Here is a 26799-nt window from a genome sequence, read left to right as displayed (position 1 = left end):
TCTGCCTCTCCACCTAGCCCACTTCCTCCTCCCCTCTAATGTTCCACCGATGACCCCTCTGGGTAAAGTTGAAGGTGAATGGATGCTGAGTCTTAACCATGACACAGGGTTCCACAAGTGTAGAAAAGAAGGTTCCCGGGGCAGCATGGGGAAGAACACTTTTCTTTGAAACAGTGGTGCATGCTTGAGTGCGGCAGAAGCCAGAGCAAGGGTCCAAATGTGGATCAGCTTCACAACAGCCCCCAAAGCCCCAGTTTACTTGCCTTTGTGCTGCTGTAGCTCCCACCTGCTCCATGCTCATCTCTTCAAAGTGGATGTCTGAGTAAGTTAATACGGGAGGCTGAGTCTGTCTTTTTTCCTTCTCTCTGATTTAGTTTATAGTTGGTGGTTTTGAGGTTTCCGAGATCACGAACTGGGGGCTTCTCTGAGGAGGGGGCCGCATTGGCTACCTTTTTGCTACAGGAACCGGAGGCTCAGTAAGAAGAGACTGTTGCCCATGAGCTAGTTGGAGGGGCGAGAGAAAGCATTCTGCCCTGGCCTGATTTTTCTTCCCAAACTCCCTCCCACTGCAGCATTTTGGTAACTCTTAGGTGAAGTGATAGTTAACATAGCATTTGTAGCCCAATACCCTAAGGGGGAAACGACAAACAAGTTCAGGAATGTTTTGTGGCTCCCCCTCCACCCTCCAATCCCACAGTTAACCTGTAAGGAAAATCCAGCTACGCTTGCGCAAGTGTCCTGGTTGTCTTTTGGGATGGTGCTGCCCTCTGCTGTCACTCATGGTAGAGGAACTATGTAAAACACAGCCGGTTAGTGAATGAATTAAGGATTTACTTATCTAGAAGACTTCAGAGAGCCAGGCAGAGGCCCAGGTTAGGAAAGCCAGATCTTCTAGCCACGACCTGCTGCCCAGGGCCTGTCCTCAGTCCCCACCTAGCTTCTCATGCTCCTCCAGTGCTACCGAAAGCAGAGACTTGCTTAAGGAAACTATTACACAGCCCTAAAATGGTGTCTGGAAATGTCCCAGGATCGAGGAACCTCAGCCACCTCAGAGTCCTGTCCCTAGAGCTGTGGGAAAGCATTTTCTCCTCTTATGAGGCCCCAGCTTTGGCTGACCAGGGGACCTTTTCCCTTGACCTTGACCACGGCCTGGCTCCAGTTCACTCGCACATGTCCCTTTGTTCCCGGCGCTGGGTCAGCTCCTGGTTGCTCAGTAGATAGTCATCAATGAACGTGAAGATCTCCTCGGGGGTGACAGGTTCCATGTAGCGTTCCCGGTCAATTCCCTGCTTGTCAATCAACACCATGTTGAAGTAGGAAGGAGTGAGGCGCTGAAATTGCCTAGAGAGAGGAGCCCAAGGAGGTGTGAGAACTTATCTGGGCGTCATCCCGCCAGGCTCTCCAACCCTCTGACCTTTCACAGCTCCACTGATGGACGAATTCCTTTCCCACCTGATCCCTGGTCCCCATCCCCTCCACCACCTATCTCAAGCCCTTATGTTTTTCTCTACTCAGACCAGAGTCTTGCTGCCCCTGTGTGTCTAGCTCAGCTAAGCTGTCCCTTCTGCACCCCAGATGAAACAGCTTTGTTATGACCAGACTGTGCTTGCCTCATAGGCCACCTTAAGCTGGCTATCACATGATGTTACTAGTGATTCCTAGCGTTGGGCTAGGCATAACCCACACAGCCTTACATGACAGCCCTGAGGTTGTGAGATCAATATCACCTGGTCAACTCTTCTAATGGTAACCACAAGTCAGCAGTCTTTTTCCTCTGAGTGTTTCACAGTCTCTCCTCTACCTGGGGCTGAATCTGTCTGTCTCTACTGAGATTGAACCCCAAGGGGTCTACTGTTTATAGGACAGATAGCAGTGACGGCCTTATTGGCTCTGAGTATATGTGGAGGCATTGGAAAGGTGATAACAGATAGATAATGAGAAAAGTCCACTTCTGCCACCTGCCTCTTATAGTCTTCTCTCCCCATGGGGGGCAGATGGGTATGGTTCAGATTTCAGTGCCTAAAGATGCTTTTTGCACCTTTGGAGACTAAAGGCAGAGCGATAAGCCTTAAGGCACCAGAATCTGAGGCTTGTCATGTCTAGGTCTGTGTCTCAGCCCTGGCTATGCTTCAGAGTCACCTGAAGTACCTTATAAAAGCACAGTCCTGAGGTGGTTTGGGTTGGCCATCTGTATTTTAAGCACCTCCCCTCACCCCTCTATTTGATTCTGACACCCTGCCACTCTCTGGTCTTACCTAATGTATCCGAAGAGTTCAAACAGAAGGAATGCCCCAAGAGAGTAGTGTCTGCTGATGGTCCCACAACCCTCCTGTTTCCACTGCCAGTGTCCTGCGTAGGGTTTCTGCCCACCCCTTCCCGCTCGCCTCCCAGCCTGGACCTGAGCTCCTCGATGAGGTTGGCTGACAGCTGTAGCTCCCGGATGCGTCCCACCTCCTGAGGTGGCTGCCCCACCAGCTCGATGATGGTCACGTGCCGCAGGTCCAGTCCGCAGGTAGATTGCTGGGAGGGGAGAGAAGGTTTTTCGTAATAAGCTGTCAGACTCAAATCTAAGGTTACTTAGCTGATTCCTCCTGGGACCATGTTGCGGCAGTGTGGGAAAGGAGGGGCTTCTCGCCCAACCGTCACATCAGGGGGTCTACGAACTCTTCCCTCTGTCATTTCTGAAGCACTTGCCCTAACAGTGTTTCCTTTATTCTAACCAAGTGTGGAAACTGGTTACACCATGTGGGGTAGAAAAGAAAAATGTAATTGATAAATTGCAGGAACAAAATCTCTCCTTGCTTAGTTTTGCATAGGTTTTAAACTACATAGGTTCTTTTTTTAAAAATTGAGATACTAATTGACATATAACATTATATTAGTTTCAGGGGTACAGTAAAATGATTTCATATTTGTATATATTGCAAAATGATCACAATAATTCAAGTTAACACTCAACAATGCATAGTTTTTTCTTGCAATGAGAACTTTTAAGATCTACTTTCTTAGCAACTTTCAAATATACAAGTATAGTCACCATGCTATACATCACATACCTAGGACTTATTTCTTTTATAACTGGAAGCTACAGAGTATTTTTTTAATAGAAGTATAGTATAGTTTACAATGTCATGTCAATTTCTGGTGTACAGCATGTTTTTTTTCAGTCATACATATACATACATATATTCCTTTTCATATTCTTTTTCATTATAGGTTACTACAAGATATTGAATATAATTTCTTGTGCTATACAGAAGAAACTTGTTGTCTATCTATTTTATATATAGTAGTTAGTTTCTGCAATAATGACTATTGTTTATTGACATGCATACCTAAGACTTTGTGGGAATAATCTAATTTGATCGTCACAACACCCCTAACAACATAGGTGGTTCTTTCTCTGTAGAGGAGAAATTAACTTGCCCTTATCTGCATGACAATAGGATGCTGAGCCAAGATTCAAAATGAGGGCTGAGGCTGCCTGCCCAAGGGTGTGCTCCCTACCACTAGGCAACATGGCCACAGTCTTCTCTCAGTCCCCAGAATTTCTCCAAAACAGTGCCAGTGCTCTTTTCTTTACCCTGTGTTGCCTTCTTCCCACCGGGCTGAACATCCTGTAACCCTCCCGTGGCTCTTTGTCCTGCCTTGTTCGGCAGGGTTGCCTCTTAGCCAGATACCTGGGTGGAGGTTTAAAGCAGCAGAGAACACTCCCTGGTGCCCCACCCCTTGTTTCATCTTTGGGCTACTTCTATAGTTCTGGCCCTCAAGGTCACAGTCCTCCCTGGCTGCTTCCTGTTATTGTTGTTGCTTTCTGTTCAAGCTGAGGTATTACTTTTGTCTGGAACTAGGTCCTTTTTGGTCTAGATACCCAGGGTCACTCTTTTGATAAAGTTGCTTTCATCATTGGCCTCTGAATATTGCCTTGGCAACTTGTAAGTTTCAAACTTTAGAGAGCCCCTAAGTAGCTTCTTTTACCTGAATATCTAACCCCTTGCATCTCCTCAGAGCTGATTCTCATAGTCTTGTCAGCATACACTGAATTCTCTTCAATATTATTTTTCTCTTTTTTGTTGAGGTAGAGTTGATTTACAATCTGATTTAAGTTTCAGGTGTACACCATAGTGACGGACTAGTGATAGGTCCTAGTCTGTTCTTTCTATAGGTCCCAATGCTCATAGCTTCTCCTTTCCCTGCAAGTGGCTTTAACTAAGTATCTCACAGAATGTTAAAAATCATCACGCAACTCCCCTATTTGATTTTGAAATATCACGACACTTTTCCTTCTCTTCTGCTACCAGTAGTGGTTAAGAGCACAGATCCTGGAGTCAGACTGCCTGGGTTCAACCCTGGCTCGGCCACTTACTAGCTAGCGATTTGGGGCAAACCATTAACCTCTCTATACCACATATGCCCTATAAAATGGGGATATTAATGGTACCTACCTCATAAGGGTGGCTGCGAAAATTCAATGAACATGTGTTAAACACGTATATTTCAACATACCTGGTACTTATTATAGCACTTACTAAGTTTGTTAGGTGCTATTATTCCTCGAAAACACAAACATAATTAATTCCCCACATGGACATTTGATCCTACCCGTCTCACAAATCTATCCAGAGTGCTTTGCCCCTCCCTTCTCATCCTTCACCAAGCCCCCTGCAACCCGTCATTCCAGTGACCTCACTGCCTTTTCAGTAAAAACAGCAGTTTTTAAAATGTGCTAAATTTGTCCACAGTAAAACTGATCAAATGTTGTCCCCAAAGAGTCTGAGGAAGAAGTGTTCGTGCTGCAGAAAGAGCAAGTCTTTGATTTCCAAGAGGTGATGGAGTAATGGAGTGGGGTTTGGGGGTGTGCAAAGGAGTGAAGTCCTAATTAGGGGAGTGGCTCTCACCTGTAGCATAGTGATCTGCATTTTATAATATCGGTTGGAGGGATCAGGAGCTGAGATGATGAGGAGTCGCCGTTTCTCATAGAACTGATCCAGAAGGCCAGCAGCCGAGTTGACATTGACGTTAATCTTCATAGCTAGGGCAGAAGCACGAGGCCGGTCAGAGTATGGCCGGCTCCTTCATCCCAGCATGGGCAACAACATCCTGAGAAGTTCCAGGCTTTAGGGTTAACACTTTTTGGTTGTTTCTCCCTCTCCTTGGGGGAAATCCTGAAAGAACACTTGGAGAACTTGGAGATTTTAAACCATTTTTCTTGGCATAGGAGTAGTCTATGGGGAACACTGGCCCTTTAACACATCTCAGAATCCCCTGTTTCCACATCATACACATTGCTATTGGCCCCTGTGCCATAAACATTGTGAGGTACTCCAAAGTAGCCCCGATCTATATGTCCACTCTCCCCATTTCCTACTTTCACTCACGAGTACAGATGGGTGCTGATCCTGACCACTGGCGGCTGGACTGGCAGACCCGGGAGGGGGTCCCTTGGCGCTCATAACCTCCATCACAGTGGTATTCACAGGTGGCACCATAGTTGTCCCCCGATGAGGTGCAGGTGAGGTAGCCATGCTGTGGTGGTTTCAGAGTTGGGCAGCGTCTCACTGTCAGGGAGGAGTTCAAGTTAGAGGCTATGGTGGCTCTTTTAGGGAAGAAAAAAAAAAAAGAAGGCTAAGAGGGTGCCCATGCTGGGTTTTCTAGATCAGCAGACCCAGGATGATCAAAATGAATGACTTCTCTGTGTTTCTAATGGCCAGCAGTAGAGCCAGGATTTTCCTTTCTTATAGAATTACGTCTGAAATGTAGGCAAAGGTGTTCATAAAGTGTGGAAGCACAGATGAGTATACATGTTGTCATCAAAAAACTATTAATCTGTAAAAAAAATTGCCATTTTTGTGTTCGGACTTTGGAGACACATTGCATAAAGATGACCACCTTACAAAATTACTTTTAATATCAAAAAGAAATTGGAGGGGACAAATATCCATCAGTGGGAGAAGTGTTAAGCAAATTATGCTATATTCTTAGAAGTAGATTATTATACTGTCATTAAAATACTTCTGAAGAAATTTTAAAGAACATGAGAAAATTACTTGTGTTATAATGAAATGTGAAAAAGGGTAATCTAAGACTGGATACTCAGTATGATCTCAATTATATCTTTTTTAAAGTACATGTGAATAAAATACTGGAAGGAAAATATCAAAAGATTAACAGCAATTGCCTCTGGATAATAGGGTAATAGATTTTTCCCCTTTGTCTATTTCTTTATTTCCCATATGTTGAACAACAAGCATGAGTTAATTTTATGATAAAAACAAAACAAAACAAAACAAAGAGCAAGAATCAGGCAGCCAACATCACCAATTTCAGCCGAGGTGAAAGACTGAGAATGAAGGCTGATTAGATTTGATTATTAGAAGACTAAGAATAGAAATGGATACAGAATATCTTTGTGGATTTTATCTAGATTTAGGAGATTGAGAAAGTCTTGCTGGGGAGTAGAGTTTCTGAAACATGTATATGCACATGTAACGTGGGCTTCCCGAATGACCTGTTTAATGAACTTGTCTTTTCCCTCTCCCGATATACCTGAGGTGTCTGTTTCAGCCCTACAGAGGAGAGGGTTGTGATGGGTATCCAGAGGATCAGGGAAGAACAGGAATAATAAGCGATGCAGAAATGGAAGACTTCTTTCTGACCTTGTACTTTTACAATGAACTTGCAGCTGGCGCGGTTGTAGGCTCGGTCATAGGCAGTGTAACGAATCACGTGCTCACCTTCGGGAAACTGAGAGCCAGGCTCAGGGCCTCGAAGTGTCACCCTGCATGGGACAGGGTGAGAGAGCCACTGAGGAAAGTGACTCTTAGAACCAGGGTCTGGGGCACTTCATCACTGTACCCTCAGCCTGTGCAGTTCAGTGTAGGCAGCCTGAGTGCCTGGGATAAACTGGTGGGAGGCAAAAGAGGTATCCGTTACTCACCTGGTGATGGTCCCATCAGCAGAATCTTTCACCACGGGTGGGTCCCAGTATACGCGAGCAGTCAGCTTCTCTGGCTCTGCCATCTTCTCACGTGAGTGAGGACAACGGATCTTGGGAGGATCTATGTCTGCCAAGGCCAGAAATCAAGTGCTGACTCGTGGGTCCCCTGCCTTCCCTGGAGGGAACCCGTAGAAGCAATAATACCACACCACTGGGTAGGCAAAACACGCACTCTCAGTTCAACATGTTCAACCAAACTGGGGAAGGAAGTACAGCTCCAAGGGAAGGGATCTCTTTGTTAAGCCCAGGCTCAGGGCACCACCCTCACAGTGAACGGGAATGCCTTCTGCGGTGGACAGAATGTCAGGCTGGCTCTTTGCAGCAGGATGACTGGGAGCACCCAGCATTTACCTACACATACAGGCTCGCCTCCGCTCCATCGCCCGTCCTCCATGCAGATTCGGCTGCGGTCACCTTCTAGGTGGTAGCCAGTGGAACAGCTGTAGTCACAGCGGGAGTCAAGAAGCACCCCGTTTGTGCACGTGTAGGTGCCACTCGTGATGAATGGCAGTGCGTGGCATCTCATCTCTAAGAGAGAATCAAGTGGCAAGCTCAGGGGCCTGTGGGACCATGTGGAGGTGATGCCTGGGCATCTAGCACAAGGAGAACCGTATCAGAGACAGCAGAAAATCCAGAAAACTCTACCCTGAACTGCCCTGATGTTTTTGTGCCTGATTGCCTCTTTTTCCTAATTGCTTTCTTAGTTTGATATTATAAAGTACAGTAGTGTCCTAGGTGGGTGGGGGTGGGGTGTTGGTCTTAAAGTAAATTACTCGTCCGAGTATATGGACTTGAGAATCGCACCTAAGTTTGGATCCCAGCTCCACCACGTACTAGCTCTGTGACTTGAGCAAGTTACCTCACCTCTCTAATCCTCATTGTTTTCATCACTAAAATGTGGATACCGTGAAGTGGGATTGTAGTGAGGATGAAGGAGACGATGCACATAAACCTCTGGGCTTATTTAGGGCCTCAGCAGCTGATAGATTTCCTCTCTCATTCCTCAAATGCTGGATGCCCTTGAACAAACTCAAAGCTCCTTTTTGAGTATAATTTCAGTGCTACCACAAGCACTCCTCAGCTGAAGCCCAATTCCACGTGGAAGCAGGTTGGCCCTCTGTCCGGGTGAGAATGCAAGTCAGGCCAGTGCCTGCAGGGCCAGCTTTGGTGGCATTCGTTGAAAGAGGAATCCATGTGCTCTAGACATCACATGGGCCGGGAGCGGAGACCGCTCCCATGAATTGATTGTGAGCCCATGCTTGCCAAAGTCTAGTTTGAAATGAAATAAGTAGGCCAGCCATTCCTTCAGGTGGTCTAAGTTCTAACCCTCCTTAAGTTCAATTACTGGAACTTTGAATAGAGATTCTATAAGCTGTGTTAGTTTCACTTCTGGGTTGAACCAGACTTGAAGATTACTGCCTTTTATACTTTTCAGTATCCTTTATGTAAACATCTATGCAAAAATGACCTCCTTGAAATCAGGGCCAAGAAAAAAGGTTTGTCTTTCCAGATGCCTTTGTTTTCTCAGTATTATATGACAATGAAAATGACACATCCAAAAGGTTTGCCCTTGTGTCTCTTATGAGGAAGGACAAAGCCAGACTCCGTGTTTCAATACAGTAATTAACTCATGCTAGGCACCTGGGAATATGCACCTCTTCAGTCTTTACACTGGTTTTACGTTCACTTACAGACTTATATTCATTTTGGAAAGCCAATTCAAATTCATTTTGGAAATGATGGGGTCTAAGTCCTAAAATAAATGAATTAGTCATCTAGAGGGGTGTGGGGGCTTCTTTCTTTCTGGCTATCAGGCTTCTCCTCTCCTCCACAGCATCTTCTCCGATCAACCCCATTTCTCTCTGAATGCTCAGCACTTGGCATCCACTTATACTGCATACATGTGCACACACTGGGGTTTCCATCCCCTTAGTCTATAAGCAGCCTGGTAATTGAGAGATTGAGTAAGTTCCTCAAATGACCAACACAAGGGCCCAGCACGTGTGGCTGTTCTACAAATGGCATTCAGTGATGGACATAGGGACAGACAAGCCCAGCAGCCAGAAGAGGGTAGGCTGTAGGGCTTAAATAAGAGGTCAGGACTTTGGGAGCTGAGGGGGACGTGTTGTGAAATGTGTGTATTAGCATCCCCACATTCTAGCCTTAGGGACCCTTCTTGACTTTCAGGAGAAAATGCAGAATAGCAGATGTCTTATAGCTTCACTGCCAAGGCCTTCTAAGGCCTTAGGCCAGGAAGTACAGCCATTTACCACAAGAATCTGAGACCACACACCCTCAGAGCACCAGGGGAAGGCCCAAGTCCACAGCAGGCCCCAGGTGGAAGCCTTCCATGCACTCCTAGGCCCCCTGGAGCCCGAAGGGCTGATTGCTACTTAAATGCCCACATTGCTTGAGTACCAGCCATAGGGAGAGACAATGAGCTGAATGTTAGGATTGGGAAAGGCCTTGTTGGGAGCCTGGGGGAATATTCTCCATATGCACTTGACAGAGGGCATAGTAACACCTCCAGGCATATATCCTGGGTGGCTGGCCGGTCGGCCTCTCTCCCACACACCTGTCAGCATATGCACACACGCCACTTACGCCTGCAGTAGGCGGTTCCAGACCAACGGCGGCTTGGCAGGCATTGCACCGACCTCCGTCCAATCAGTCGAAAGCCCCGGTCACAGGAGAGCTCGCAACGAGTGCCCAGGCTGCTGTGATAATTTCCTCCTCTTGGTGAGTAGCACGTGGCTTCTCCATCCTGGATATTTAATGTATAACACCATCGGGGGACTGTAGCAATAGAAGAAAAGTAAGCTAGAAGTAGAGTAATCAAGCCAGCGTGGTATTGGTGATAAGACAGACACATCGATCAATGGGACAGAGTAGAAAGCCCAGAAACAGACTTACAGAAATATGCCAAAATGATTTTTAACAAAGGTGCAAAAGCCATTCAATGGAGGAAAGATAGCCTTTTGAACAAATGATGTTGGAGCAACTGAACTTCCATAGGCACACATACACACAAAAGCAAAGCAAAGAACCTCAACCTAGGTGTCTTACACAAAAATTAACTCAAAATGGATCATGGACTTCAGTGGAAAAAGTAAAATTATAAAACTTTTAGGAAAAAACATCGGAGAAAAATCTCTAGGATTCAGTGCTGGGAAAAGAGGTCTTAGACATGACACCAAAAGCACAATTCATAATAGAAAAAAATCAAGGAAATGAACCTTGTCAAAAGTAAAATTTTTTGTTCTGAAGAAAGCACCGTTAACAGATGAAAGACAAACCACAAACTGGGGGAAAATATTTGCAAACAACATATCGAACAAAGAACTAGTATCTAGAATATATAAAGAACTCGGAAAACTCAACAGTAAAAAAGCAAACATCCAGTTAGAACACGAGCAAAAGATATAAACAGACATGTCACTGAAGAGGATATAGTGGTGGCAACTAAGCACATGAAAAGATATTCAGCATCATTAGTCATTAGAGAAATGCAAATTAAAACTGCAACAAGATACCATTATATGCCCATTGGGATGACTAAACTAACCTGGCACTACCAAGTGTTGGTGAGGATGCAGAGAAACTGGAACCCTCATACGTTGCTGGGGGAAATGCAGAATGATGCAGCTACTTTGGAAAATGATTTGGTAGTTTCTTATAAAGGTAAATACACACTTGCCAGGTGACTCTGCAGTCCCACTTTAGGTATTTACCCAAGTGAAATGAAAACCCATGTTCATACAAAATCCTGTACACAAATGTTTAAAGTAGCTCTATTCATAATTGTCAAATGCTGGAAATAACTCAAATGTCCTTCTGTGGTGAATGGTTAAACTAACGGCGGTTTATCTATACAAAAGAAAGCAGTGCTGATACATGCAATAACTTGGACCAATCTCCAAAACAGTTTGTGAAGTGAAAGAAGCTAGACTCAAAAAGCTCCAGACTGTAGGAGTCCATGTATGTGACATTCTGGATAAGGCAAAAAATACTGAGACAGATCAGTGGTGGCAGGAGGTCAGGGGTAGAGGCAGGGATAACCTCAAAGGGGCAGCCCTGGGCAAATTTTTGAGGTGATGGAACTGTTTGGTACTGTAGTACTGCTGACCCGCCTCTATGCATTTGTCCAAACTCATAGAACTGTAAACCAAAAAGAGTGGATTTTATATACAGTAGATACATTTACAGTAACTTTAAAAAATAACACAAAGAATGAAGCTTTGTGAGAGAGGAAGGGAATATGATCTCAAAGTAGGCTGCTTAGGAATGAAAGTCTGATCCCTGTTCAGTACTGAGCCCAAAAGGTAATAGGGCCATTAAATCACAAAAGCGTCATTACGATGCCTCATTGGCTACACAAAATAAACGACTCTTCAGTGGGTTCAGATTTTAAAGTGGCACGTATAAACAAGAACAGGGCCACTTGCCCAAGGATGTATACATAGGATGACACAGATGTTTTAGCGTAGGATCGGGAAGGCTAAAGCCCTATATGTGCTCATTTGGTTCCTAAATCCTAAGAAAAAAAAAAAAGGAGAGCTTTGAATAAAAGCTTATCAGAGGATGGGAGGTGATAGCTCAGTGGTAGAGCATATGCTTAGTATTCATGAGGTCCTAGGTTCAATTCCCAGTACCTCTGTATAAAATAAGTAAGTAAATGAATAAACCTAACTATCCCCTCCCCAAAAAGCTATAAATTTTTTTTAAAAAAGCTCATCAGGAGCTAAAGGGACAAAGACAGGCTAGAGCTTCTATTTTTTTCACATTTTTTTCTCTGTGAGTTATCATAACATTTTGTGTATATTTCCCTGTGCTATACAGTGTAATCTTGTTTATCTATTCTACAGTTTTGAAATCTCAGTCTATCCCTTCCCACCCTCTACCCTCCTGGTAACCACAAGTAGAGCTTCTGTTTGAGGGTAGCTGGAAAATGAAGACAGATGACAGAGAGAAAACTATCCTTTAAGCCACAATGGGCTTGTGATTTCCAGCGTTAGTTTTGTTTTGTTTTGTTTTTGATTTGAGGTATACATTTATAATTAAAAAGTGATACAAATGAACTTATTCACAAAACAGAAACAAACTCACAGACAAGGGAAACGAACTTATGGTTACCAAAGGGGAAGTAGGGAGCAGAGGGATAAATTAGGAGTTTGGGATTAACAGATCCAGTGTTCGTTTTGAGCCTGTGGCTGTGACACACAGCTACCATCTGGAGACACCATCTCCAAATGACGGGGAGTCTCTTAAGCGCTACAGCTGCAGAATTGTTGATTATGTGGTCACAACACATATCACCAAGACTTTACATGGGAGGCTGGGACCTCAACAATCACTCCTGCCCTATTTTTCACTCACATCCTGTCAAGGAAAATACATATAAAACTGGAATGGAAAGAACAAGCAAGCATAGTAAAGGGAAATATAAACCTCAGGATAAATGTTGAGACAGTAATAAAGGGTCTAGCTATCGTGAATAAGTTCGTATTTGCTGGCCTGGAGGAATACTGGCATAAAGAGAACATGCTAGACTTGTGGCTACCAGAGGCACGGGGTGGTGGGAGGGGGAATTGGATGAAGGTGATCAAAACGTACAAACTCCCAGTTATAAGATAAATAAATACTAGGGATGTAATGTACAACATGATCAATATAATTAATTTTGCTGTATGTTATATATGAAAGTTGTTAAGAGAGGAAATCCTAAGAGTTTTCAACACAAGGATAAATTTTTTTCTATTTATTTAATATTGTATCTATTTGAGATGATGGATGTTCACTGAACTCATTGTGCTCTACATCTCAAACTTACATGGTGCTGTATGTCAATTATATCTCAATAAAACTGGAAGAAAAAAAAAGACTTAATCATAAGAAATGATAGTTTACCAAAAGAAAAAAAAAAGAACATGTTGGAAGGCTGGAAAGAGCAAAAAACACTATTCCAATTTTCTTCCCTCCCCCAGATTTATTCATGTATAATTGACAAATAAAATTGCATATATTTAAGGTGAGCAACCTTAATGATGATGCTTTGATATATGTATACATTGTGAAATGATTACCGCAGTCAAGTTAATTAACACATCCATCACCTCACAAAGTTACCATTTTTTTTTTGTAGTGAGAACACTTAAGATGCACTCTTCTAGTAAATTTCCAGTATGCAACATAGACTTATTAACTGCAGTCACCATGCTGTACATTAGATCCCCAGAAGGAAGAAGAAAGCAGCCTCTGGGAACTATAGACTGGTGAGACTGACAGCACTGATAACAAAATGTTCTAGAATAAACATACTTTTATGAGCAGTTTCAAAGAGAAGCGATGATCTCCAAGTGATCTCAAGAACAAGTAATTCCAGGTGGACCTCATTTCCTTTTTGGGTATGGTCACCAAACTGGTGGAGCAGGGGAAATGGTGGGTATACTATGTGGAAGTAAGTGAGGCATGTGACCATGCCTTTCAGGCCACTGATGTGGATCAGATGAAGAAACACAGGGGAGGTGCCAGTACAGTTATGGAGATTCATAACTGGCTGAACAAACTTACCCAAAGAATGCTCATGGGAAACTGAAACTAAGAACATGGTAGGACATGTGTCAGTCATTACAGAGTAGCTACTGCGTGCTAGGCACCCAGATTTATATTTTCATTTTTCCATCCATCATCCCATATACTTCTCACAACAGCCCTGTAAGGTATGTAGGGGTTTATCCCTATTCTGCAGATGAGGAAGTAACTTGCCAAGGATCTGTCAGCAAGCATGGGGCAGAGCTGGCGTTTGAACCCAAGCTTTGACTCTAAAACCCTTTTTTCCCTAACCACAGTATCTGTCATTGCAGCATGTTAGGCTGCTATTTTGAAGTATACATTTACATTCTTGAATAGGTAATATAGCCACATTTTATACTTTAGCCACCGCTGAAGTATAAAAAGTTACACAGTAAAATTCTCCCTCCCACCCCTGCTCCCACGCCTAATCCCCCTTAGTGCCCCCACTAACAATTATTAGTAGTTAATTTATACATATAAAGCAAATCTTATTTCCCCTCCTCTTTATCACATACAGTAGCATGTTATGTCCACTGTTCCCACCAATACTTCTTAAAATAAGCTGAACAGAGTGGTGGGGAGAGTATAGCTCAGTGGTAGAGCATATGCTTAGCATGCATGAGGTCCTGGGTTCAATCCCCAGTACCTCTGTTAAAAATAAATAAACCTAATTACTTCCACTCCTAAAAAATAAATAAACTCAACAGTATGTTTTAGAGGTCTTCCCATATCACTGCATAGCAAGCACAGCATTTATTTAATTGAAATAACATTTATCAAATACACAGCACAGTGACTGGCCCATGATATGTGTTTGCCAGGGTCAAAGCTGCTAGAAGGCAGAGGAGATGAGATTTGAACTTAGGCCCACGGCCTCTGCTATCCATCTATCTCTTTCTAGAGATTATAAAGGAAACGATGTGCTGACAACAGGGTTGAAAAGTGCCTTCTTTGTGATTATTTTCAGATAACTCAAGCAGGCAGAGTTATCAGCTTGCCCAGAGCTGTAGCAATCTGGGGGGAAAGTGGTGGCTTAGGGGACTGGGGCATACTGCAGAGAAGGGTTTCTGACTCCAAGCTGGGAGTTAGTTTAAGGGAACAAAAGTGCAAGATTAGTGAAAATGGCACCAAAGTACACAGGCAGTTTGCTCAAAAATTTTTACTGGTTAACTATTCTTTTTTTCCTCTTTTTTTTTAAACAGTGGGTTACATTTTTGATGAAAGAGCTGGAACAAGCATGGCTTTGGAGTCAGATCTGAGTTTAAATTCCTGCTCTGCCACCCCTGAGCTCTGTGATTCTCTAAATTAAGCTTCCCTAAGCTTAGTTTCCTGATCTGTGAAGTGGGGACAATAAGCTGGTTTCATAGGACTGTTTCGAGAATCAGATGAAAATGCATGTGTGAAATAGATCTAGCCTTGGGAATGGGAATGATATTCCCGGAATCAGTGTCTGGGTTTGAGATGCTGGCTCATACTGCTTCAAGCAACAACACGCTGCTGCCTCCTAGAGATGCCATCCCCAAATTACAGAAAGTCTCTTAAGCGCTATGGTTGCAGAGCTGCCAATTATGAGGTCACAAGACCTTATAAGGAAGGCTGGGACCTCAGGTTGTACATTCCTGGCTACCCCCTCACCCCTCAACATAGATAACCTCACTCAATTAGTTTTATGCCCTGAGACTAAGTCCCAAAGATAGTCATGAGACACTTGATCCCAAGGCCAAAGGCCCCCATATGGCTTATATTTTTTAAAAATGGCTTTATGAACATTTAAAAATAACCAATGAGGCAGGTTAATATTAACTAAGAGTTGCTGGACCCCTTGAAAGTATCTTCTGTGTCTGTTGCTTTTTCCCATCTACTTCTCCCATTTACAGTCTCCTATAATCTGGCTTCTGCTCCCAGAATGCCAATCAGCCAGTAAACATTTCTTGAGCATCTACTTTCTACAAAGCTCTATGGGGTGTCATACATGGCTCCTTCTGTTAAATAGGTAACTCCTGTGCTGAGGATAATAAAAAGTAAACCAAAGAGGCAGTGTATAATGAATGCCAAGTGAGTGGTCCAGACAATAAGCATTTATTTCAGAAGAGGTATATGGCAGGCATATTTGACCAGAGAGAAAAATATCATATGATGTCATATATATGTGGAATCTAAAAAAATGGACACAAATAAACATATTTACAAAACAGAGACAGACTCACAGACGTAGAAAACAAACTTATTGTTACTGGGGGGAAAGGAGGGGCTGGAGGGATAAACTGAGAGTTTGAGATTTGCATATACTATTATATATAAAATAGATAAACAAGGTCCTGCTGTATAGCACTATATTCAATACCTTGTAATGGCCTATAATGAAAAAGAATATGAAAAGGAATATATATATGTATAACTGAATCACCATGCCGCACACCAGAAATTATCACAACATTGTAAACTGACTATATTTCATTAAAAAAAGAAACTTGACATAGTATTTCCCAACCCTTAAAAAGAAATGAAGAGGTATATAGTAGGTACTTAATAAATAGTCATTGAATAAATGAATGAAAGAATGAATGGATGAGGGAGAGCTCAGTGTGGGCCAAAGCAGTCAGGGAACAGGGTAGAGCTAGATTTCATGTGGGGAGAAGGGACAATGAGCTGTCAGGCTGGGCAGCTAGACTGAGACCAAATTCTGTTAGAAATGATCACTTTGGGCCACTAGGTTTGGGGAAGGGAGAAAGAGAGTCAGAGAATCCAGTTAGGAGGCAAGTGTCATTATCCATTTGTGAGGTTATAAAAGTCTTAATCCCCTGGATTAATTAAGAAATGACAATTCTTGGTGAATGACTGGTGAGAGGTGATGAGGAAAAAGGGGCTATTAAAGGTGATGGGGGCTATTAAAGATGCCACTGAGATATTTTTAAGAGAATGAGGGTATCATTATCACAAGTAGGAAGGTCAGATGCAGAGCAGTTTTCAGGGAAGATGAAAGAATTTAGTCTTAGATATCTCCAAATGGAGCAGCAATTGGAGATGCAGTCCAGGAGCTCAGGAGACAGGTCAGGGTCATTCAAAGTTCAGATCCATGCCTCCCTCTCTCTCTTGTCACCACTAGAGAGCCCATCTCCTTTCTTGGCTTCAGCTATGACCAGAATAGTGAAATGTCATGGAGCCCAAGGAAGGGGGCAGGGTGAGAAGAGAGGGATGTGTTCATTGTTGCTGAGAGACAGGGGAGATTGAGCTCAAGAAGGGGCCATATGATTTGGGCTTTGAGAGAGAATTGTGATCTTCCAGGGTTGTCATTTCAGCATGGAGATCTGTGGGTGAGTGGGAAAGAGACTGCAGGGAGTTTGGGAGGTAGCAGGTGTCGGGACAGAGAGGTAGTTGGTGTGTACCATTTGGCAGTGAGAAGATAGGTAGAAGGTAGCTAGAAAGGAGCACAGAGGAATTCCAAACTCTGATCATTTCCCCATTGAAGCTGTTTTCTCAAAGGTCACCATTTACCTTTTTCTTGCCCAATATGTTTGAAACAACCTCAGTTTGTTTCCATTATTTGATACAGTAGATCTCTTATCCCTTCACTTTCCTTAAAATTCTCTTCTCTTGTGGCTTCTGTAATATAACAGATACTATCCTGATCTCCTCCATGGCTGACCACTAACTGTCTCTTTTTTCCTTGTTGGTTCCTCTTCTCCTACTCACATCTGTAGGTGTCTTCTGAGGCTCTGACCTTCGCCCTCCGCTCCCTCAGACAGCTCATCCAGCTAACCTAGTGACTCACAAAGCTCTGTCTTTCTACTTCCCACTGCCTATAGGGTACAAACCGCTTTTCTTTTGTAACCTTGTCTCCCTGAGAGGGATCTTAACAGGTATTCAGACAGGTTGCTTTCAGAGAGTCCTTTGTTTCTTAACCTCTTGGTACATCAAATCTGTACTGGTCTTGTCATCTCTTTCTTTGAAACATCTCGGGTTTATTTTACTCTCCATTTCTCTTCCACTCCCCTCAATCATCTCTAACCAACATTACTGTTACTGATTCCTGGAGAATTTCCCTGACCCAGGCTCCACCCCTCCCGAACTCCTACTATCTCTACACAATAGTGAGGTTAATATTCTGAAAATACCATTTCCCATGTCACTCCCCCAAGGAAAAACAGATGATGGCTCCTTATAACTCCTAGCACAACAGCTAAACTCTTCATCATGGCTTGCAAAGCACAGAAATAAAGAATCTTAGAAATGGAAGGGAAATTAGATATCACCTGGTCTAACTTTCCTTCTAATGCAGGAATCGCTATTCAGCCTTCTTCACAGATAATCCTCCTGCCTCTCTTTAGAAGAGTCCCTAGATCATGGAGCCTTCCCTAATCTGACCTCATTCTTTTTTAAAATTTATCTTATTTTCTTCTGGGGGGAAGGTAATTAGGTTTATTTATTTATTTATTCTTAGAGGAGGTCCTGGGGATTGAACCCAGGACTTTGTGTGCTTTAGCACTTTAGCTATATCATCCTCCCCTGGTCTCTTGATATTCAACTTTATTTTCTACTACTCCCTCCACATCCCATCGCCTCCAGTCAGGCTGGTTTCTCCCTAGCTCCTTCCTCTAAAAGCTTTATTCTTACCTGTATGTCTGTGGCCATCTACTTGGCCGAATGCCCTCCCCTCCCCTTTCCAGTTCTCAAAATCCACCCATCATTCAAGGCCTAGTCTAAGTGTCATCTTTCATAACCTCTTTCCTGACTTTTTTTCTTAACTCCTATTACATTTACTGCTACCACATAGTTTCACACTTACTTGCCTTACACGTGCTAATTTTATTGCCCTCTCACCCATATCCCCCAGCTGAATGTAAGTTTCTTGAGGGACGCAAAACCCTATCTTAGATTTGGTATCACCCAAGGATTACCTTACACCAGACTAGGCATGCAGTAGGTACTCAGTCAATACTTAATGACAGATGGGCAACCTTAATGCTAGAGAGGTGAGCTCACACAGCAAGCCAGTAGTTAAGTTCATGACCGGAAATCACAGCCCCTAATTCCCTGAGCTGCAGTTTTGACATAAACAAGCCAAGCTGGGTGAGGATGCTTCAGGGAGGGCCTAGGCCTTAGGCCAGAAAAGGCCCTTCCCAAGGCTGAGAAGCAGCGAGGATTACCTCGGTAGTCTAGGGAGGGGGCCTGCGGGATTTCTTCAGCATATACTTCATTATAGCTTTCATCTGGGTAGTAGCCCGAACCTGGAATGAAGAAAAGATCAAGGTGACATATTGGTTTCTCACTCAAGTCCTTCCCAACCATTTCCCCTTTCCAACTTGGTCCCTTTCTGAGGACATGACACTCCATGGGTGAGGAGCTAGGTGGCTATTTAGTGGGGAAAATTTTGCCTTGTGAAGGAGCAGAACTATTGCGGGCAAACCTCAACACCTCAGGGGCATGGAGGGGGAGCTCATGATGACGGAGGAGTGGGCGGCTTACTGGGAGCACTAGAAGCCCCCATGCAAAAGGAAAAAAATACTTGACTAACCGTTAATCCTGCCAATCTGTACTACAAATGACCTATTTCCTTGATGCAACACATGAGTCTTGGTGAGACACCGATGACTGAGCTCCAAGGATGGGGCAAAAATAGAGCCTGAGCGAGGGTCTTTCAGCTCGAGAGGGGCCTTCTCAGTCCTCAGAGAGAAACAGTCCCTCACACTCCCGCCAGCCTGCAGGGTACTAGACTTTAGCCACCTGGTTGCCAGTGCTGGGGAGGCATGCCAAGGCAAAGGGGGGGTGCCCAAAAGGCGAGGGGAATGAGAAGGGTTTCACATCCCGAGCAGTCTGTCCTGGTTTGGAGAAAAAAGAAGGCAGCGTCCTTTGGAGAAATAACCAGTTTCTGTAATCAGCAGAAGCCTTAGTAGGGAGCTGCAGAGCTAGAGAACATTCTGAATCCACCCCCATTCTGTTTAGTGGTCCAGCCCCTGGTGGAGGCCGGTCTGCGGCTCTCTGGGAGACTAAACAGTGTGTTCCACCAGACGGCAGGAAGCGGGTCATGATTACGAACTAATTGGAGTACAACTTGGTCCTTTCCGGAGCGAAGTTCTCCGGAAGCTCCCTTTCCAGCCTCCCAGAGCCCCAGTGCACGCACAGGAACAGGGCCGCCAGCCGCGCTGGAGGCAGATGTCGATCCCTCATTTCCAGGAGAGGCTGTGCTTCCAGGACGGGGCTGGGTTTGAGCGCTGAAGCCCTGTGGCCTGTGTAAACAGGCTCGCCAGCCTCCTCTCTGGGAAGAGGCGCAGGGCCCCCTGCACTAAAGGGTGGAGCGGAGGGTTGCCGATGAGTTTCCTCCATTCGGTGGGGGTGGGGGGGGTGTTGGGAAACCAGTTCAACTTGATGAACAAGGGAACGAATCAAACTGAAAGTTTGCCCAATGAAATCATGTCCCCGTCGGTTTGCCCTCATTCCAGAGGAAAGAGTTCATATTTTCTCCTTCCCTTTATTTATTTTTTTTCCCCTGTTTTCCCGTTTGGGTTCTTCTCGTGGCTTTCCTTTATTGCTCCTTAGGCCTCCTTTCCCTTGCTCGCTCATTTCTCACCTGGGAGGTTTCTTTGTGGGGCCGTGGGGGAGGGAGAGGAACAGAATTCTTGTCAGCTGTTTCTGTTTAGTATTAGCCTCAAACGCCTACAGAGCCTGTCAACAGGAGGCCAGATGTGTGTGATTCTCTAAAGGATCTGTTCCCCGCACTCTTGTTCCAGAGCTGGCTTGTGAAGAGATGCCCAGCAGGGCGCAAGCCTCTGTTTACCAGACGAGCAAACACGAGTGTCTGAGGCCCATGGCTGGATAAGAACCACCACCACCACCACCACCACCACCACCACCACAACGATGGCGTGTATCGCCCAGCATGTGCTTTGTGCTCAGCACATTATATGCGTAATCTCATTAGATCACCCTGACATCTCAGTGAGGTAGACAACCTTATTGCTCTCCAATACACAGATGAGGAAACAGGCTCAGAGTTGTGCAGGGAGGAGCCCCAGCTCTCCCAGCTAGAAAGGAGCAGAGTGGCCATTCCCACCCAGGGCTCTTTAAGCCCCTCAATAGCAAACTCAGACACATGCCACTAAAGATGGCAGTAAAGGAGAGCTCTGGACAACATCCAGCAGATATAAAAATCTACACTTTCTTGCAATTCAGCTTTTTTTACTCTGTGTGTGGGGGATCAAAGGCCACCAAGCATTTCACATCATTCCAGAATTACAGGGGATGTGGGAAAGCTGAGGGGAAGATTCAGTCAGATAATTAGAGTCTACACCACGGTACAGAGGTGGCTGGCCCAGTGCCCTGTCTGCTTTTGTGGTGGGAATGGGTTAGGGCCACCTTACCACTGTGAGCCTTTCCATTTCCCCTCTTCGCCTGTCTTTGGGTATTTTTTGCAGGTCATGTTACTGAGATGAGATATAAGAAGCTAGAGGGGCCTCCTTCCCACCTTGTTCTATCTCCTTCTCCCCCTTCAGTCCTGGCCGGGAAAGGTTTGGGCAACATTCTGGGGTTCCTTTTGGTCAGTCAGTAGATGCTGTGTGGTCTGAGTTCCTCCAACTTCCATAGTACAGTCAGATCCTCTAAGTACTACCCTTCGCAAAGGTGTGGTTGGGAATGTAACTGATAGTTGATGACTATTTTAGGACTCCACACTAAGGCTTGGATTATGATAAGAAATACAGTCTGACTTCCTGAATTGCACAGATATGCCAATACACACTTTTAACACACTGTTGGCTTTATTTGTATTCTTAACCCTTCCTACCCCCTGCTGATTACTCTTAGATCCTTTTTCTGATTAGCCTTGAATCCACACTTGGCTGCTTTCCTTGTACTGTTCCCAATTGAGGACGAGGCTATGGCCACCAACAAAATAGTGCCGGGTGGTCACTAAATATCTACTGAATGAATAAATGAACAAATGAACAGAGCCAGCTCAGACAGTTGAGCTAGTGATGGAGGGGAGGATTACTGGGAAATTTCCAAATTTCTCTCAAGACATAGCCTCCTAAGAACAGAAGAGGGCAGAACCAGGGGGTTGGCAGGACTGTCAGAGACCTCATCAGCCTGGGCTCGAGCGGTGAGTATGGAGATTCTTGTAGCAAGTGGGGAGGGGCCACCTTAGCAAATGGCCCTTTGAGAGCCTCAAATGAATCTATTTTTTGGTTTGTTTTTTGTTTGTTTTTGCCTTTTTTTTTTAAAAAACTGCACTGTCCTCAAGACTCCAGTAGCTCTAGCTCCCACCCTGGGAAACATAAAGACCTTTGCATACCATGGGGTTTCTTACAGGCGTTCAAAATTGAGCTTGAGCCATCTAACATCCGCTCCATAGTCTTGCGGTCTTTGGCTGGATTTCGGTCTCCTACACTTGAACTGAAGCTAGGGGGGAGGCTGGGGAGGACCGCTGTGCGTATTATCTCCTGAGGATTCGGGGTTCCTTCAAGCCCAAACAGTGTGTACTCTGCCAAAGGCTTGACTTGAATTTCTTCATCTTAATGTCAGCCCTTCTGCTTCACCCCCTACAAAGTCAGGTTAAGCCAAGGAGGGGAAGAAGCTCGCATATTTGTTTAAAAGCTTGATGCAGCTATTCCAAACAGAGATCCTGCCAGAGGCCTCCACCAGGAGCTAAGGGCATGTGGAAAATTTTAGCTACAATGACTGCAGCTGTGATGGAAGCAGTTTGTTATTTACTCGTCTCTGGATGTTTTTCTAACTCCGTTAGTTGGGCTGGTCTCCTCCCCCTACTCCCTCAGCCCGGTGGAGGCAGACACTGCAGGCCGCAGAATATTCTTAGCACTTGGAATGCCAGCCGGGCCCCATCAAAAAACCTCTGTCTGCCACCTCATTATCCTTCCTTCATTCCTCCCCCTCCTCCTTCCCCTCTCCTCGAAGTCTGTTCTCTTGAGCTCCCTAGGTCTCCATGGGCAAAGGATGGAACATTCGTGAATCCTGAAATCTCCATCCCTTCTGAAATAAGAAACAAGCCGGAAGAAACAGAGGGATTCCTGTTTAAGAGAATGTGATCTGAATTGTCATTAACAATCTTTGGCAGAAAGGGGCTATAAAAATCTCATCCTGTAAGTAAGGTTGGGGTGTGGAGGGGGAGAGAGAGAGAGAGGAAAGTAAGTGGAGAAGCAGGTAAGACAGTGGCCTCAAAAGCCATGTTGACCAACCTCATTTTATTTTTTTATTGAAGTATCGTTGAAGTATAAAAGTATATAAATTAAAGATGTGAATATACTGATTCACAATTTTTAAAGGTTATACCCCATTTATAGTTAGCATAAAATATCTGCTATATTCCCTGTGTGGTACAAATAAGCTACAAGGATATATTGACTAAACCTCATTTTTCTGTGGATGCAGCCTGTTTTCAAATAGCTCTTATCAGTTGCCTCAAAAGCCTCCTTTGGTAGCCTGTTGCAGTGTTTAAACATCTTTATTGTTGAGAATAGTTCTTCTCTGTATCTAATTTAAGTGCCTCCTATTGCATTCTAACTCTTCCCTTCTCCAAGACTTGGTCTAGGCCCTGCTCTCCCCAGAAATGATGGGCAACAGCTTCTAGAACTTACCTGCGTACCACGTTGGTGTCACTACTGGAATGAGGAAGAGCAGCAGACACAGAGCTCCTCTTTGAGTTAGTTGAATGGCCATCCTTGAAAGGCAGGGAAGCTGGGGAAGGGTGGGTTAGGGAGACAAGAGTAGAGGTATGTGGCCAGAAGTACCAGGGCAAAGGAGAATGACTTTCAGATATCGGCCATCAATAAACTTCCAAAAGTGAGGGGAAGCAGAAATGTGGGATCTGCAAGGAAGAAAAGAGATTTTTAAATTAGTGAATACCACAGGGGGTGGATATAGCTCAGTGGTAGAGTGTAGGCTTAGCATGCACGAGGCACTGGGTAGTACTGCCATAAAAAAAAATTAGTGAATGCCTCTTGTATCATCATGCGCCTTGTAAGGCTCTCCCACTTTATAGGATAACAAGACTCTCTTTATTATTTATGGTCTCTTTTCCTCCCAGGAGGAAGGGGACATAAAACAACCAATTACCAATTTACCCTGGTGATATCTGATGCCAATATTCCATGGCCCAAGTTATAGAGAGGGACATTGAGGTACCAAGACCAGGAAAGGGCCAACATAAAATCATGCAGAACCAAGGGTGAATCCTGCAATCTAAAGGCGCCAATGGATGGCTCCATTCATTTAACTAGTATTTCCTAACCACTCATCTGGTAAAGCATTAGCATATATAGGCTAAGAGCTTGAACTCTGGGGTTACACAGACCTGGGTGTGTATCCGATTTTGTCCCTATTAGCAATGAGGCCTAAGACAAATTCCTTACCTTCTCTGAGCCTCAGTTTCCTCATCTATAAAATGGGAATAATCATAGCATCTACCTTATAGAATAGATTATTGCCTGGCACATAGGGAAGCAATCAATATATAATAGATATTATTATTATTACCAACTCCATCTTGAACAGGACTGGAGGTCTCCTTTCTCTAGTCTCTCAGGCAGTAACTATACCCTGGCTCTGTTCTTAGCTTTGGGTTTTGAGGCTTAGTGGTTTGGTAGTGACTTCTGGCTTTCAGGTCCAGCCTAACCTTCTAGTTTTACCCTGCTGAGCCAGCGGGAAGTTGGTGAGGTTGGGAAGAACCTACTGAGGTACGTGAGGAGAGGGTAAGCAAGCTCCAAGTGCCCTCTCACTTCCCGTCCTGTCCTCACTCTAATGGGATGAGAGTTTTGTGGTTCCCCGTAAGCAAATACTTCATAAATGACAGTATTAAAACTTGCTGCCTATGGGTATAAGCTGGCCACTGGACTTCTCAGCAGGCACCCATTCACCCACATGCTTTCAATGAAATGCCAGGCTCAGGGAAGGAGTCAGTCCCAGAAATGGAGAAACAAAAAGATGGCAGATTCTGGACAGAACCCCAAAGAGATGTGAAAAGGCCAAGAATGGCACCATTCATCTTCCAATACCTTGCTACCTGGCTTCAGATTTTGTCTAGAGAATGGCGAGGAAGCAGGATAGAGAAACAGTCAGAGCAAGCGAGGGAGGCAAGGAAAGTGAAACGATGTGGGAAGGAAGCTTAACAAGAAAAGAAAATCTGCCAGAGCCAAAGGCAAGAGATAAAAGCAGAAAGAAGGAACAAAAAGGATGAGAGAGAGGAGATTAAAGAGAGATTCAGGAGAATGAAGAGCTCAGATGCACGAATCATCGACCCCTCTCCCACATGCAGCTTCCATCCAGTTCCTTGCTTTGGGAGCAGGGGCTTTCCTTTTCAGACCCAGTGCTCTGAGTCTGTGACCCCTTCCCTGCCCACCTCCTCCCCAGTCTCAGACTGACAACTTGACTCACCACCGGAGTCAGCCATTCCTCTGCTGCAGGCTGGGAAGGTAGTGGGAACGTGTGTCTGCAGCCAGGTCACGACTCAAATGATCCAGTTTCATAAAATAACTTCTCCCCCACCCCCACCCCTGTACCCCCCAAGGTTGTGAAATGGGGTAGTGTGATGTGGAGGGGCGAAGTAGCACATCTTACCTGTTGTATTTTGTGGAGGGAGGGGTCCGGCTCTCTCTCCTTCTCTTGCTCTTTCTCCTTCCTTTCTGCTCCTCTCATCAGTCGGAAAAACTTTTACTTTAACATTCCTAGAACGAGTGGCTCCTGGTCTGTCCGGGCCTCCGGGATCCTGTTAACACTGCCCAGATGTTAGGACATCGGCATCTGCCAAAAGTTTCCTTAAAGCTATATTATCCCTAAAGCTATAGCTGTTCCTCCCACAGAGAAGGGTTTTGGAGAAGTAGGGGAGAAGGGAGACAAGGATGAGAGCAACTCTGTCCGTCTGCTGCGGAGCAGGGTAAAGTGTGAATGGTGCTGGCCCCAAGCCTGTGCGTATAGTAATGACTAATAGGCCGGCTAAGGGGCCTCCAGAGATGTGGCGCACTGAAGAACATTTTTTTTTAAATGACTCAGCATGACATCAGGATTAAATGAAAAGGAATTCCACCAACTCCTAGGAGAGGGGAAGACTGGAGCTGATTTTGTCATTCCCCAGAGATTTCCCCTGTCATTCCTGAGTGCCTCCATCTCTGAGTTGCTCTGCCATCCCCAGACACAGGGTCAGACCCACTTTGAAACCCTCTCTGATGACCTAATTTCTATGGACTTCAGTTTCTGATAAGATTATGTTGTTGACAATAAAAAATACCATGTGCTTCTAGCCTGCAGAATCAAAACTGATTGCCTGTCATAAGCGTGGAGGGAAAGCATGCTGAAAGAGGCTTTAGTGGGAGGTTGTTTAAGCAAATCTAGATGATCTGTCTGGGCATGGCAAGGTTATAGGCATTGCTGACATGTTTCCCGGTGATCTCTGATGGAGAGCTGTGTCTCTTCACTAAGCAAGCTTTCTTCATTTTAGTATCTGATAATGAGACTGTTCTACCATGGTGAAGACCAGCTCCTGATACATTCCCTCCCTTCAGAGTTGCATTTCCATCCTTGAAAAGGCAGTGGTCGTGGAAAAAAATTTTTTTAGCTGCTATAGAAAGGATTTCTTCCTTGTGTGTGCAAGAAAATTGGTAACCCCTTCTCAGTTATGAAGGGAAGATTTGTGCTAATGATAATAAAAATTTCAGTAGCAAATGTTTCATTTCTAGTCCACCCATCACAAATATATATTGAGTATCTACCACATGTTCAAGAGTGATCATTGTATAAAGAAGCCAAAGACATGGTCTTGGCCTCGTTCATTCAATAAATTTATTAAGCATTTACTATGTTAAGAATGGTGGATGAAGTCCCTGACATCCTAATCCATAATTGATTCAACAAATATTTGTTGAGCATCTATCATATGCCACACACTGTTCGAGGTACTTGAGAGACATCAGTGAGCAAAATGGACATAAATCCTTGCCCTCCTGGAATGGAGGAGACAGACGTTCAACAAAAATGTTCTTAATTACAATTGTGTGTGTTTACTGAACTAACCTTCATCAGGCCTCTACTATAAGCTAAGAACCAGGGGACTATGCTGAGTAAGAACTGTGTGATTCCTGATCTTATGGAGTTTAGTCTCCAGCTCCCAGAGGGTTTATGTTCCAGTAGGGGAGAGGAGGGGGTCACAAACCATTAGAAAATTGTACAAGGCCAGATAAAGTATATGCTATGAGGACTGTGTGAGCACTCTGTTGGTGGACATGGGC

The 26799-nt window shown here is 44.5% G+C and overlaps 1 protein-coding gene across 1 annotated transcript; it reads right to left on the bottom strand.

Moving 5' to 3' along the window:
• Nucleotides 1-810: 810 nt before the first annotated feature.
• SRPX2 (sushi repeat containing protein X-linked 2) lies at nucleotides 811-25495 on the bottom strand. The gene is made up of 11 exons (XM_006210253.2): nucleotides 25136-25495; nucleotides 23158-23387; nucleotides 18718-18798; nucleotides 9602-9793; nucleotides 7349-7525; nucleotides 6938-7064; nucleotides 6657-6778; nucleotides 5379-5558; nucleotides 4899-5032; nucleotides 2399-2520; nucleotides 811-1341 (listed from the first exon to the last, which is right to left on the bottom strand). The coding sequence occupies exons 2-11, from the start codon at nucleotides 23237-23239 to the stop codon at nucleotides 1161-1163; spliced, it is 1398 nt and encodes a 465-aa protein (XP_006210315.1). The 5' UTR covers nucleotides 23240-23387; nucleotides 25136-25495; the 3' UTR covers nucleotides 811-1160.
• Between the last annotated feature and the right edge of the window lie 1304 nt (nucleotides 25496-26799).

Source organism: Vicugna pacos, chromosome X (genome assembly GCF_048564905.1).
Source record: "Vicugna pacos chromosome X, VicPac4, whole genome shotgun sequence".
NCBI classification, from domain to species: domain Eukaryota; kingdom Metazoa; phylum Chordata; class Mammalia; order Artiodactyla; family Camelidae; genus Vicugna; species Vicugna pacos.
The sequence above is the reverse complement of the archived record's forward strand: the minus strand, read 5'-3'. Positions and strand labels throughout refer to the sequence as shown.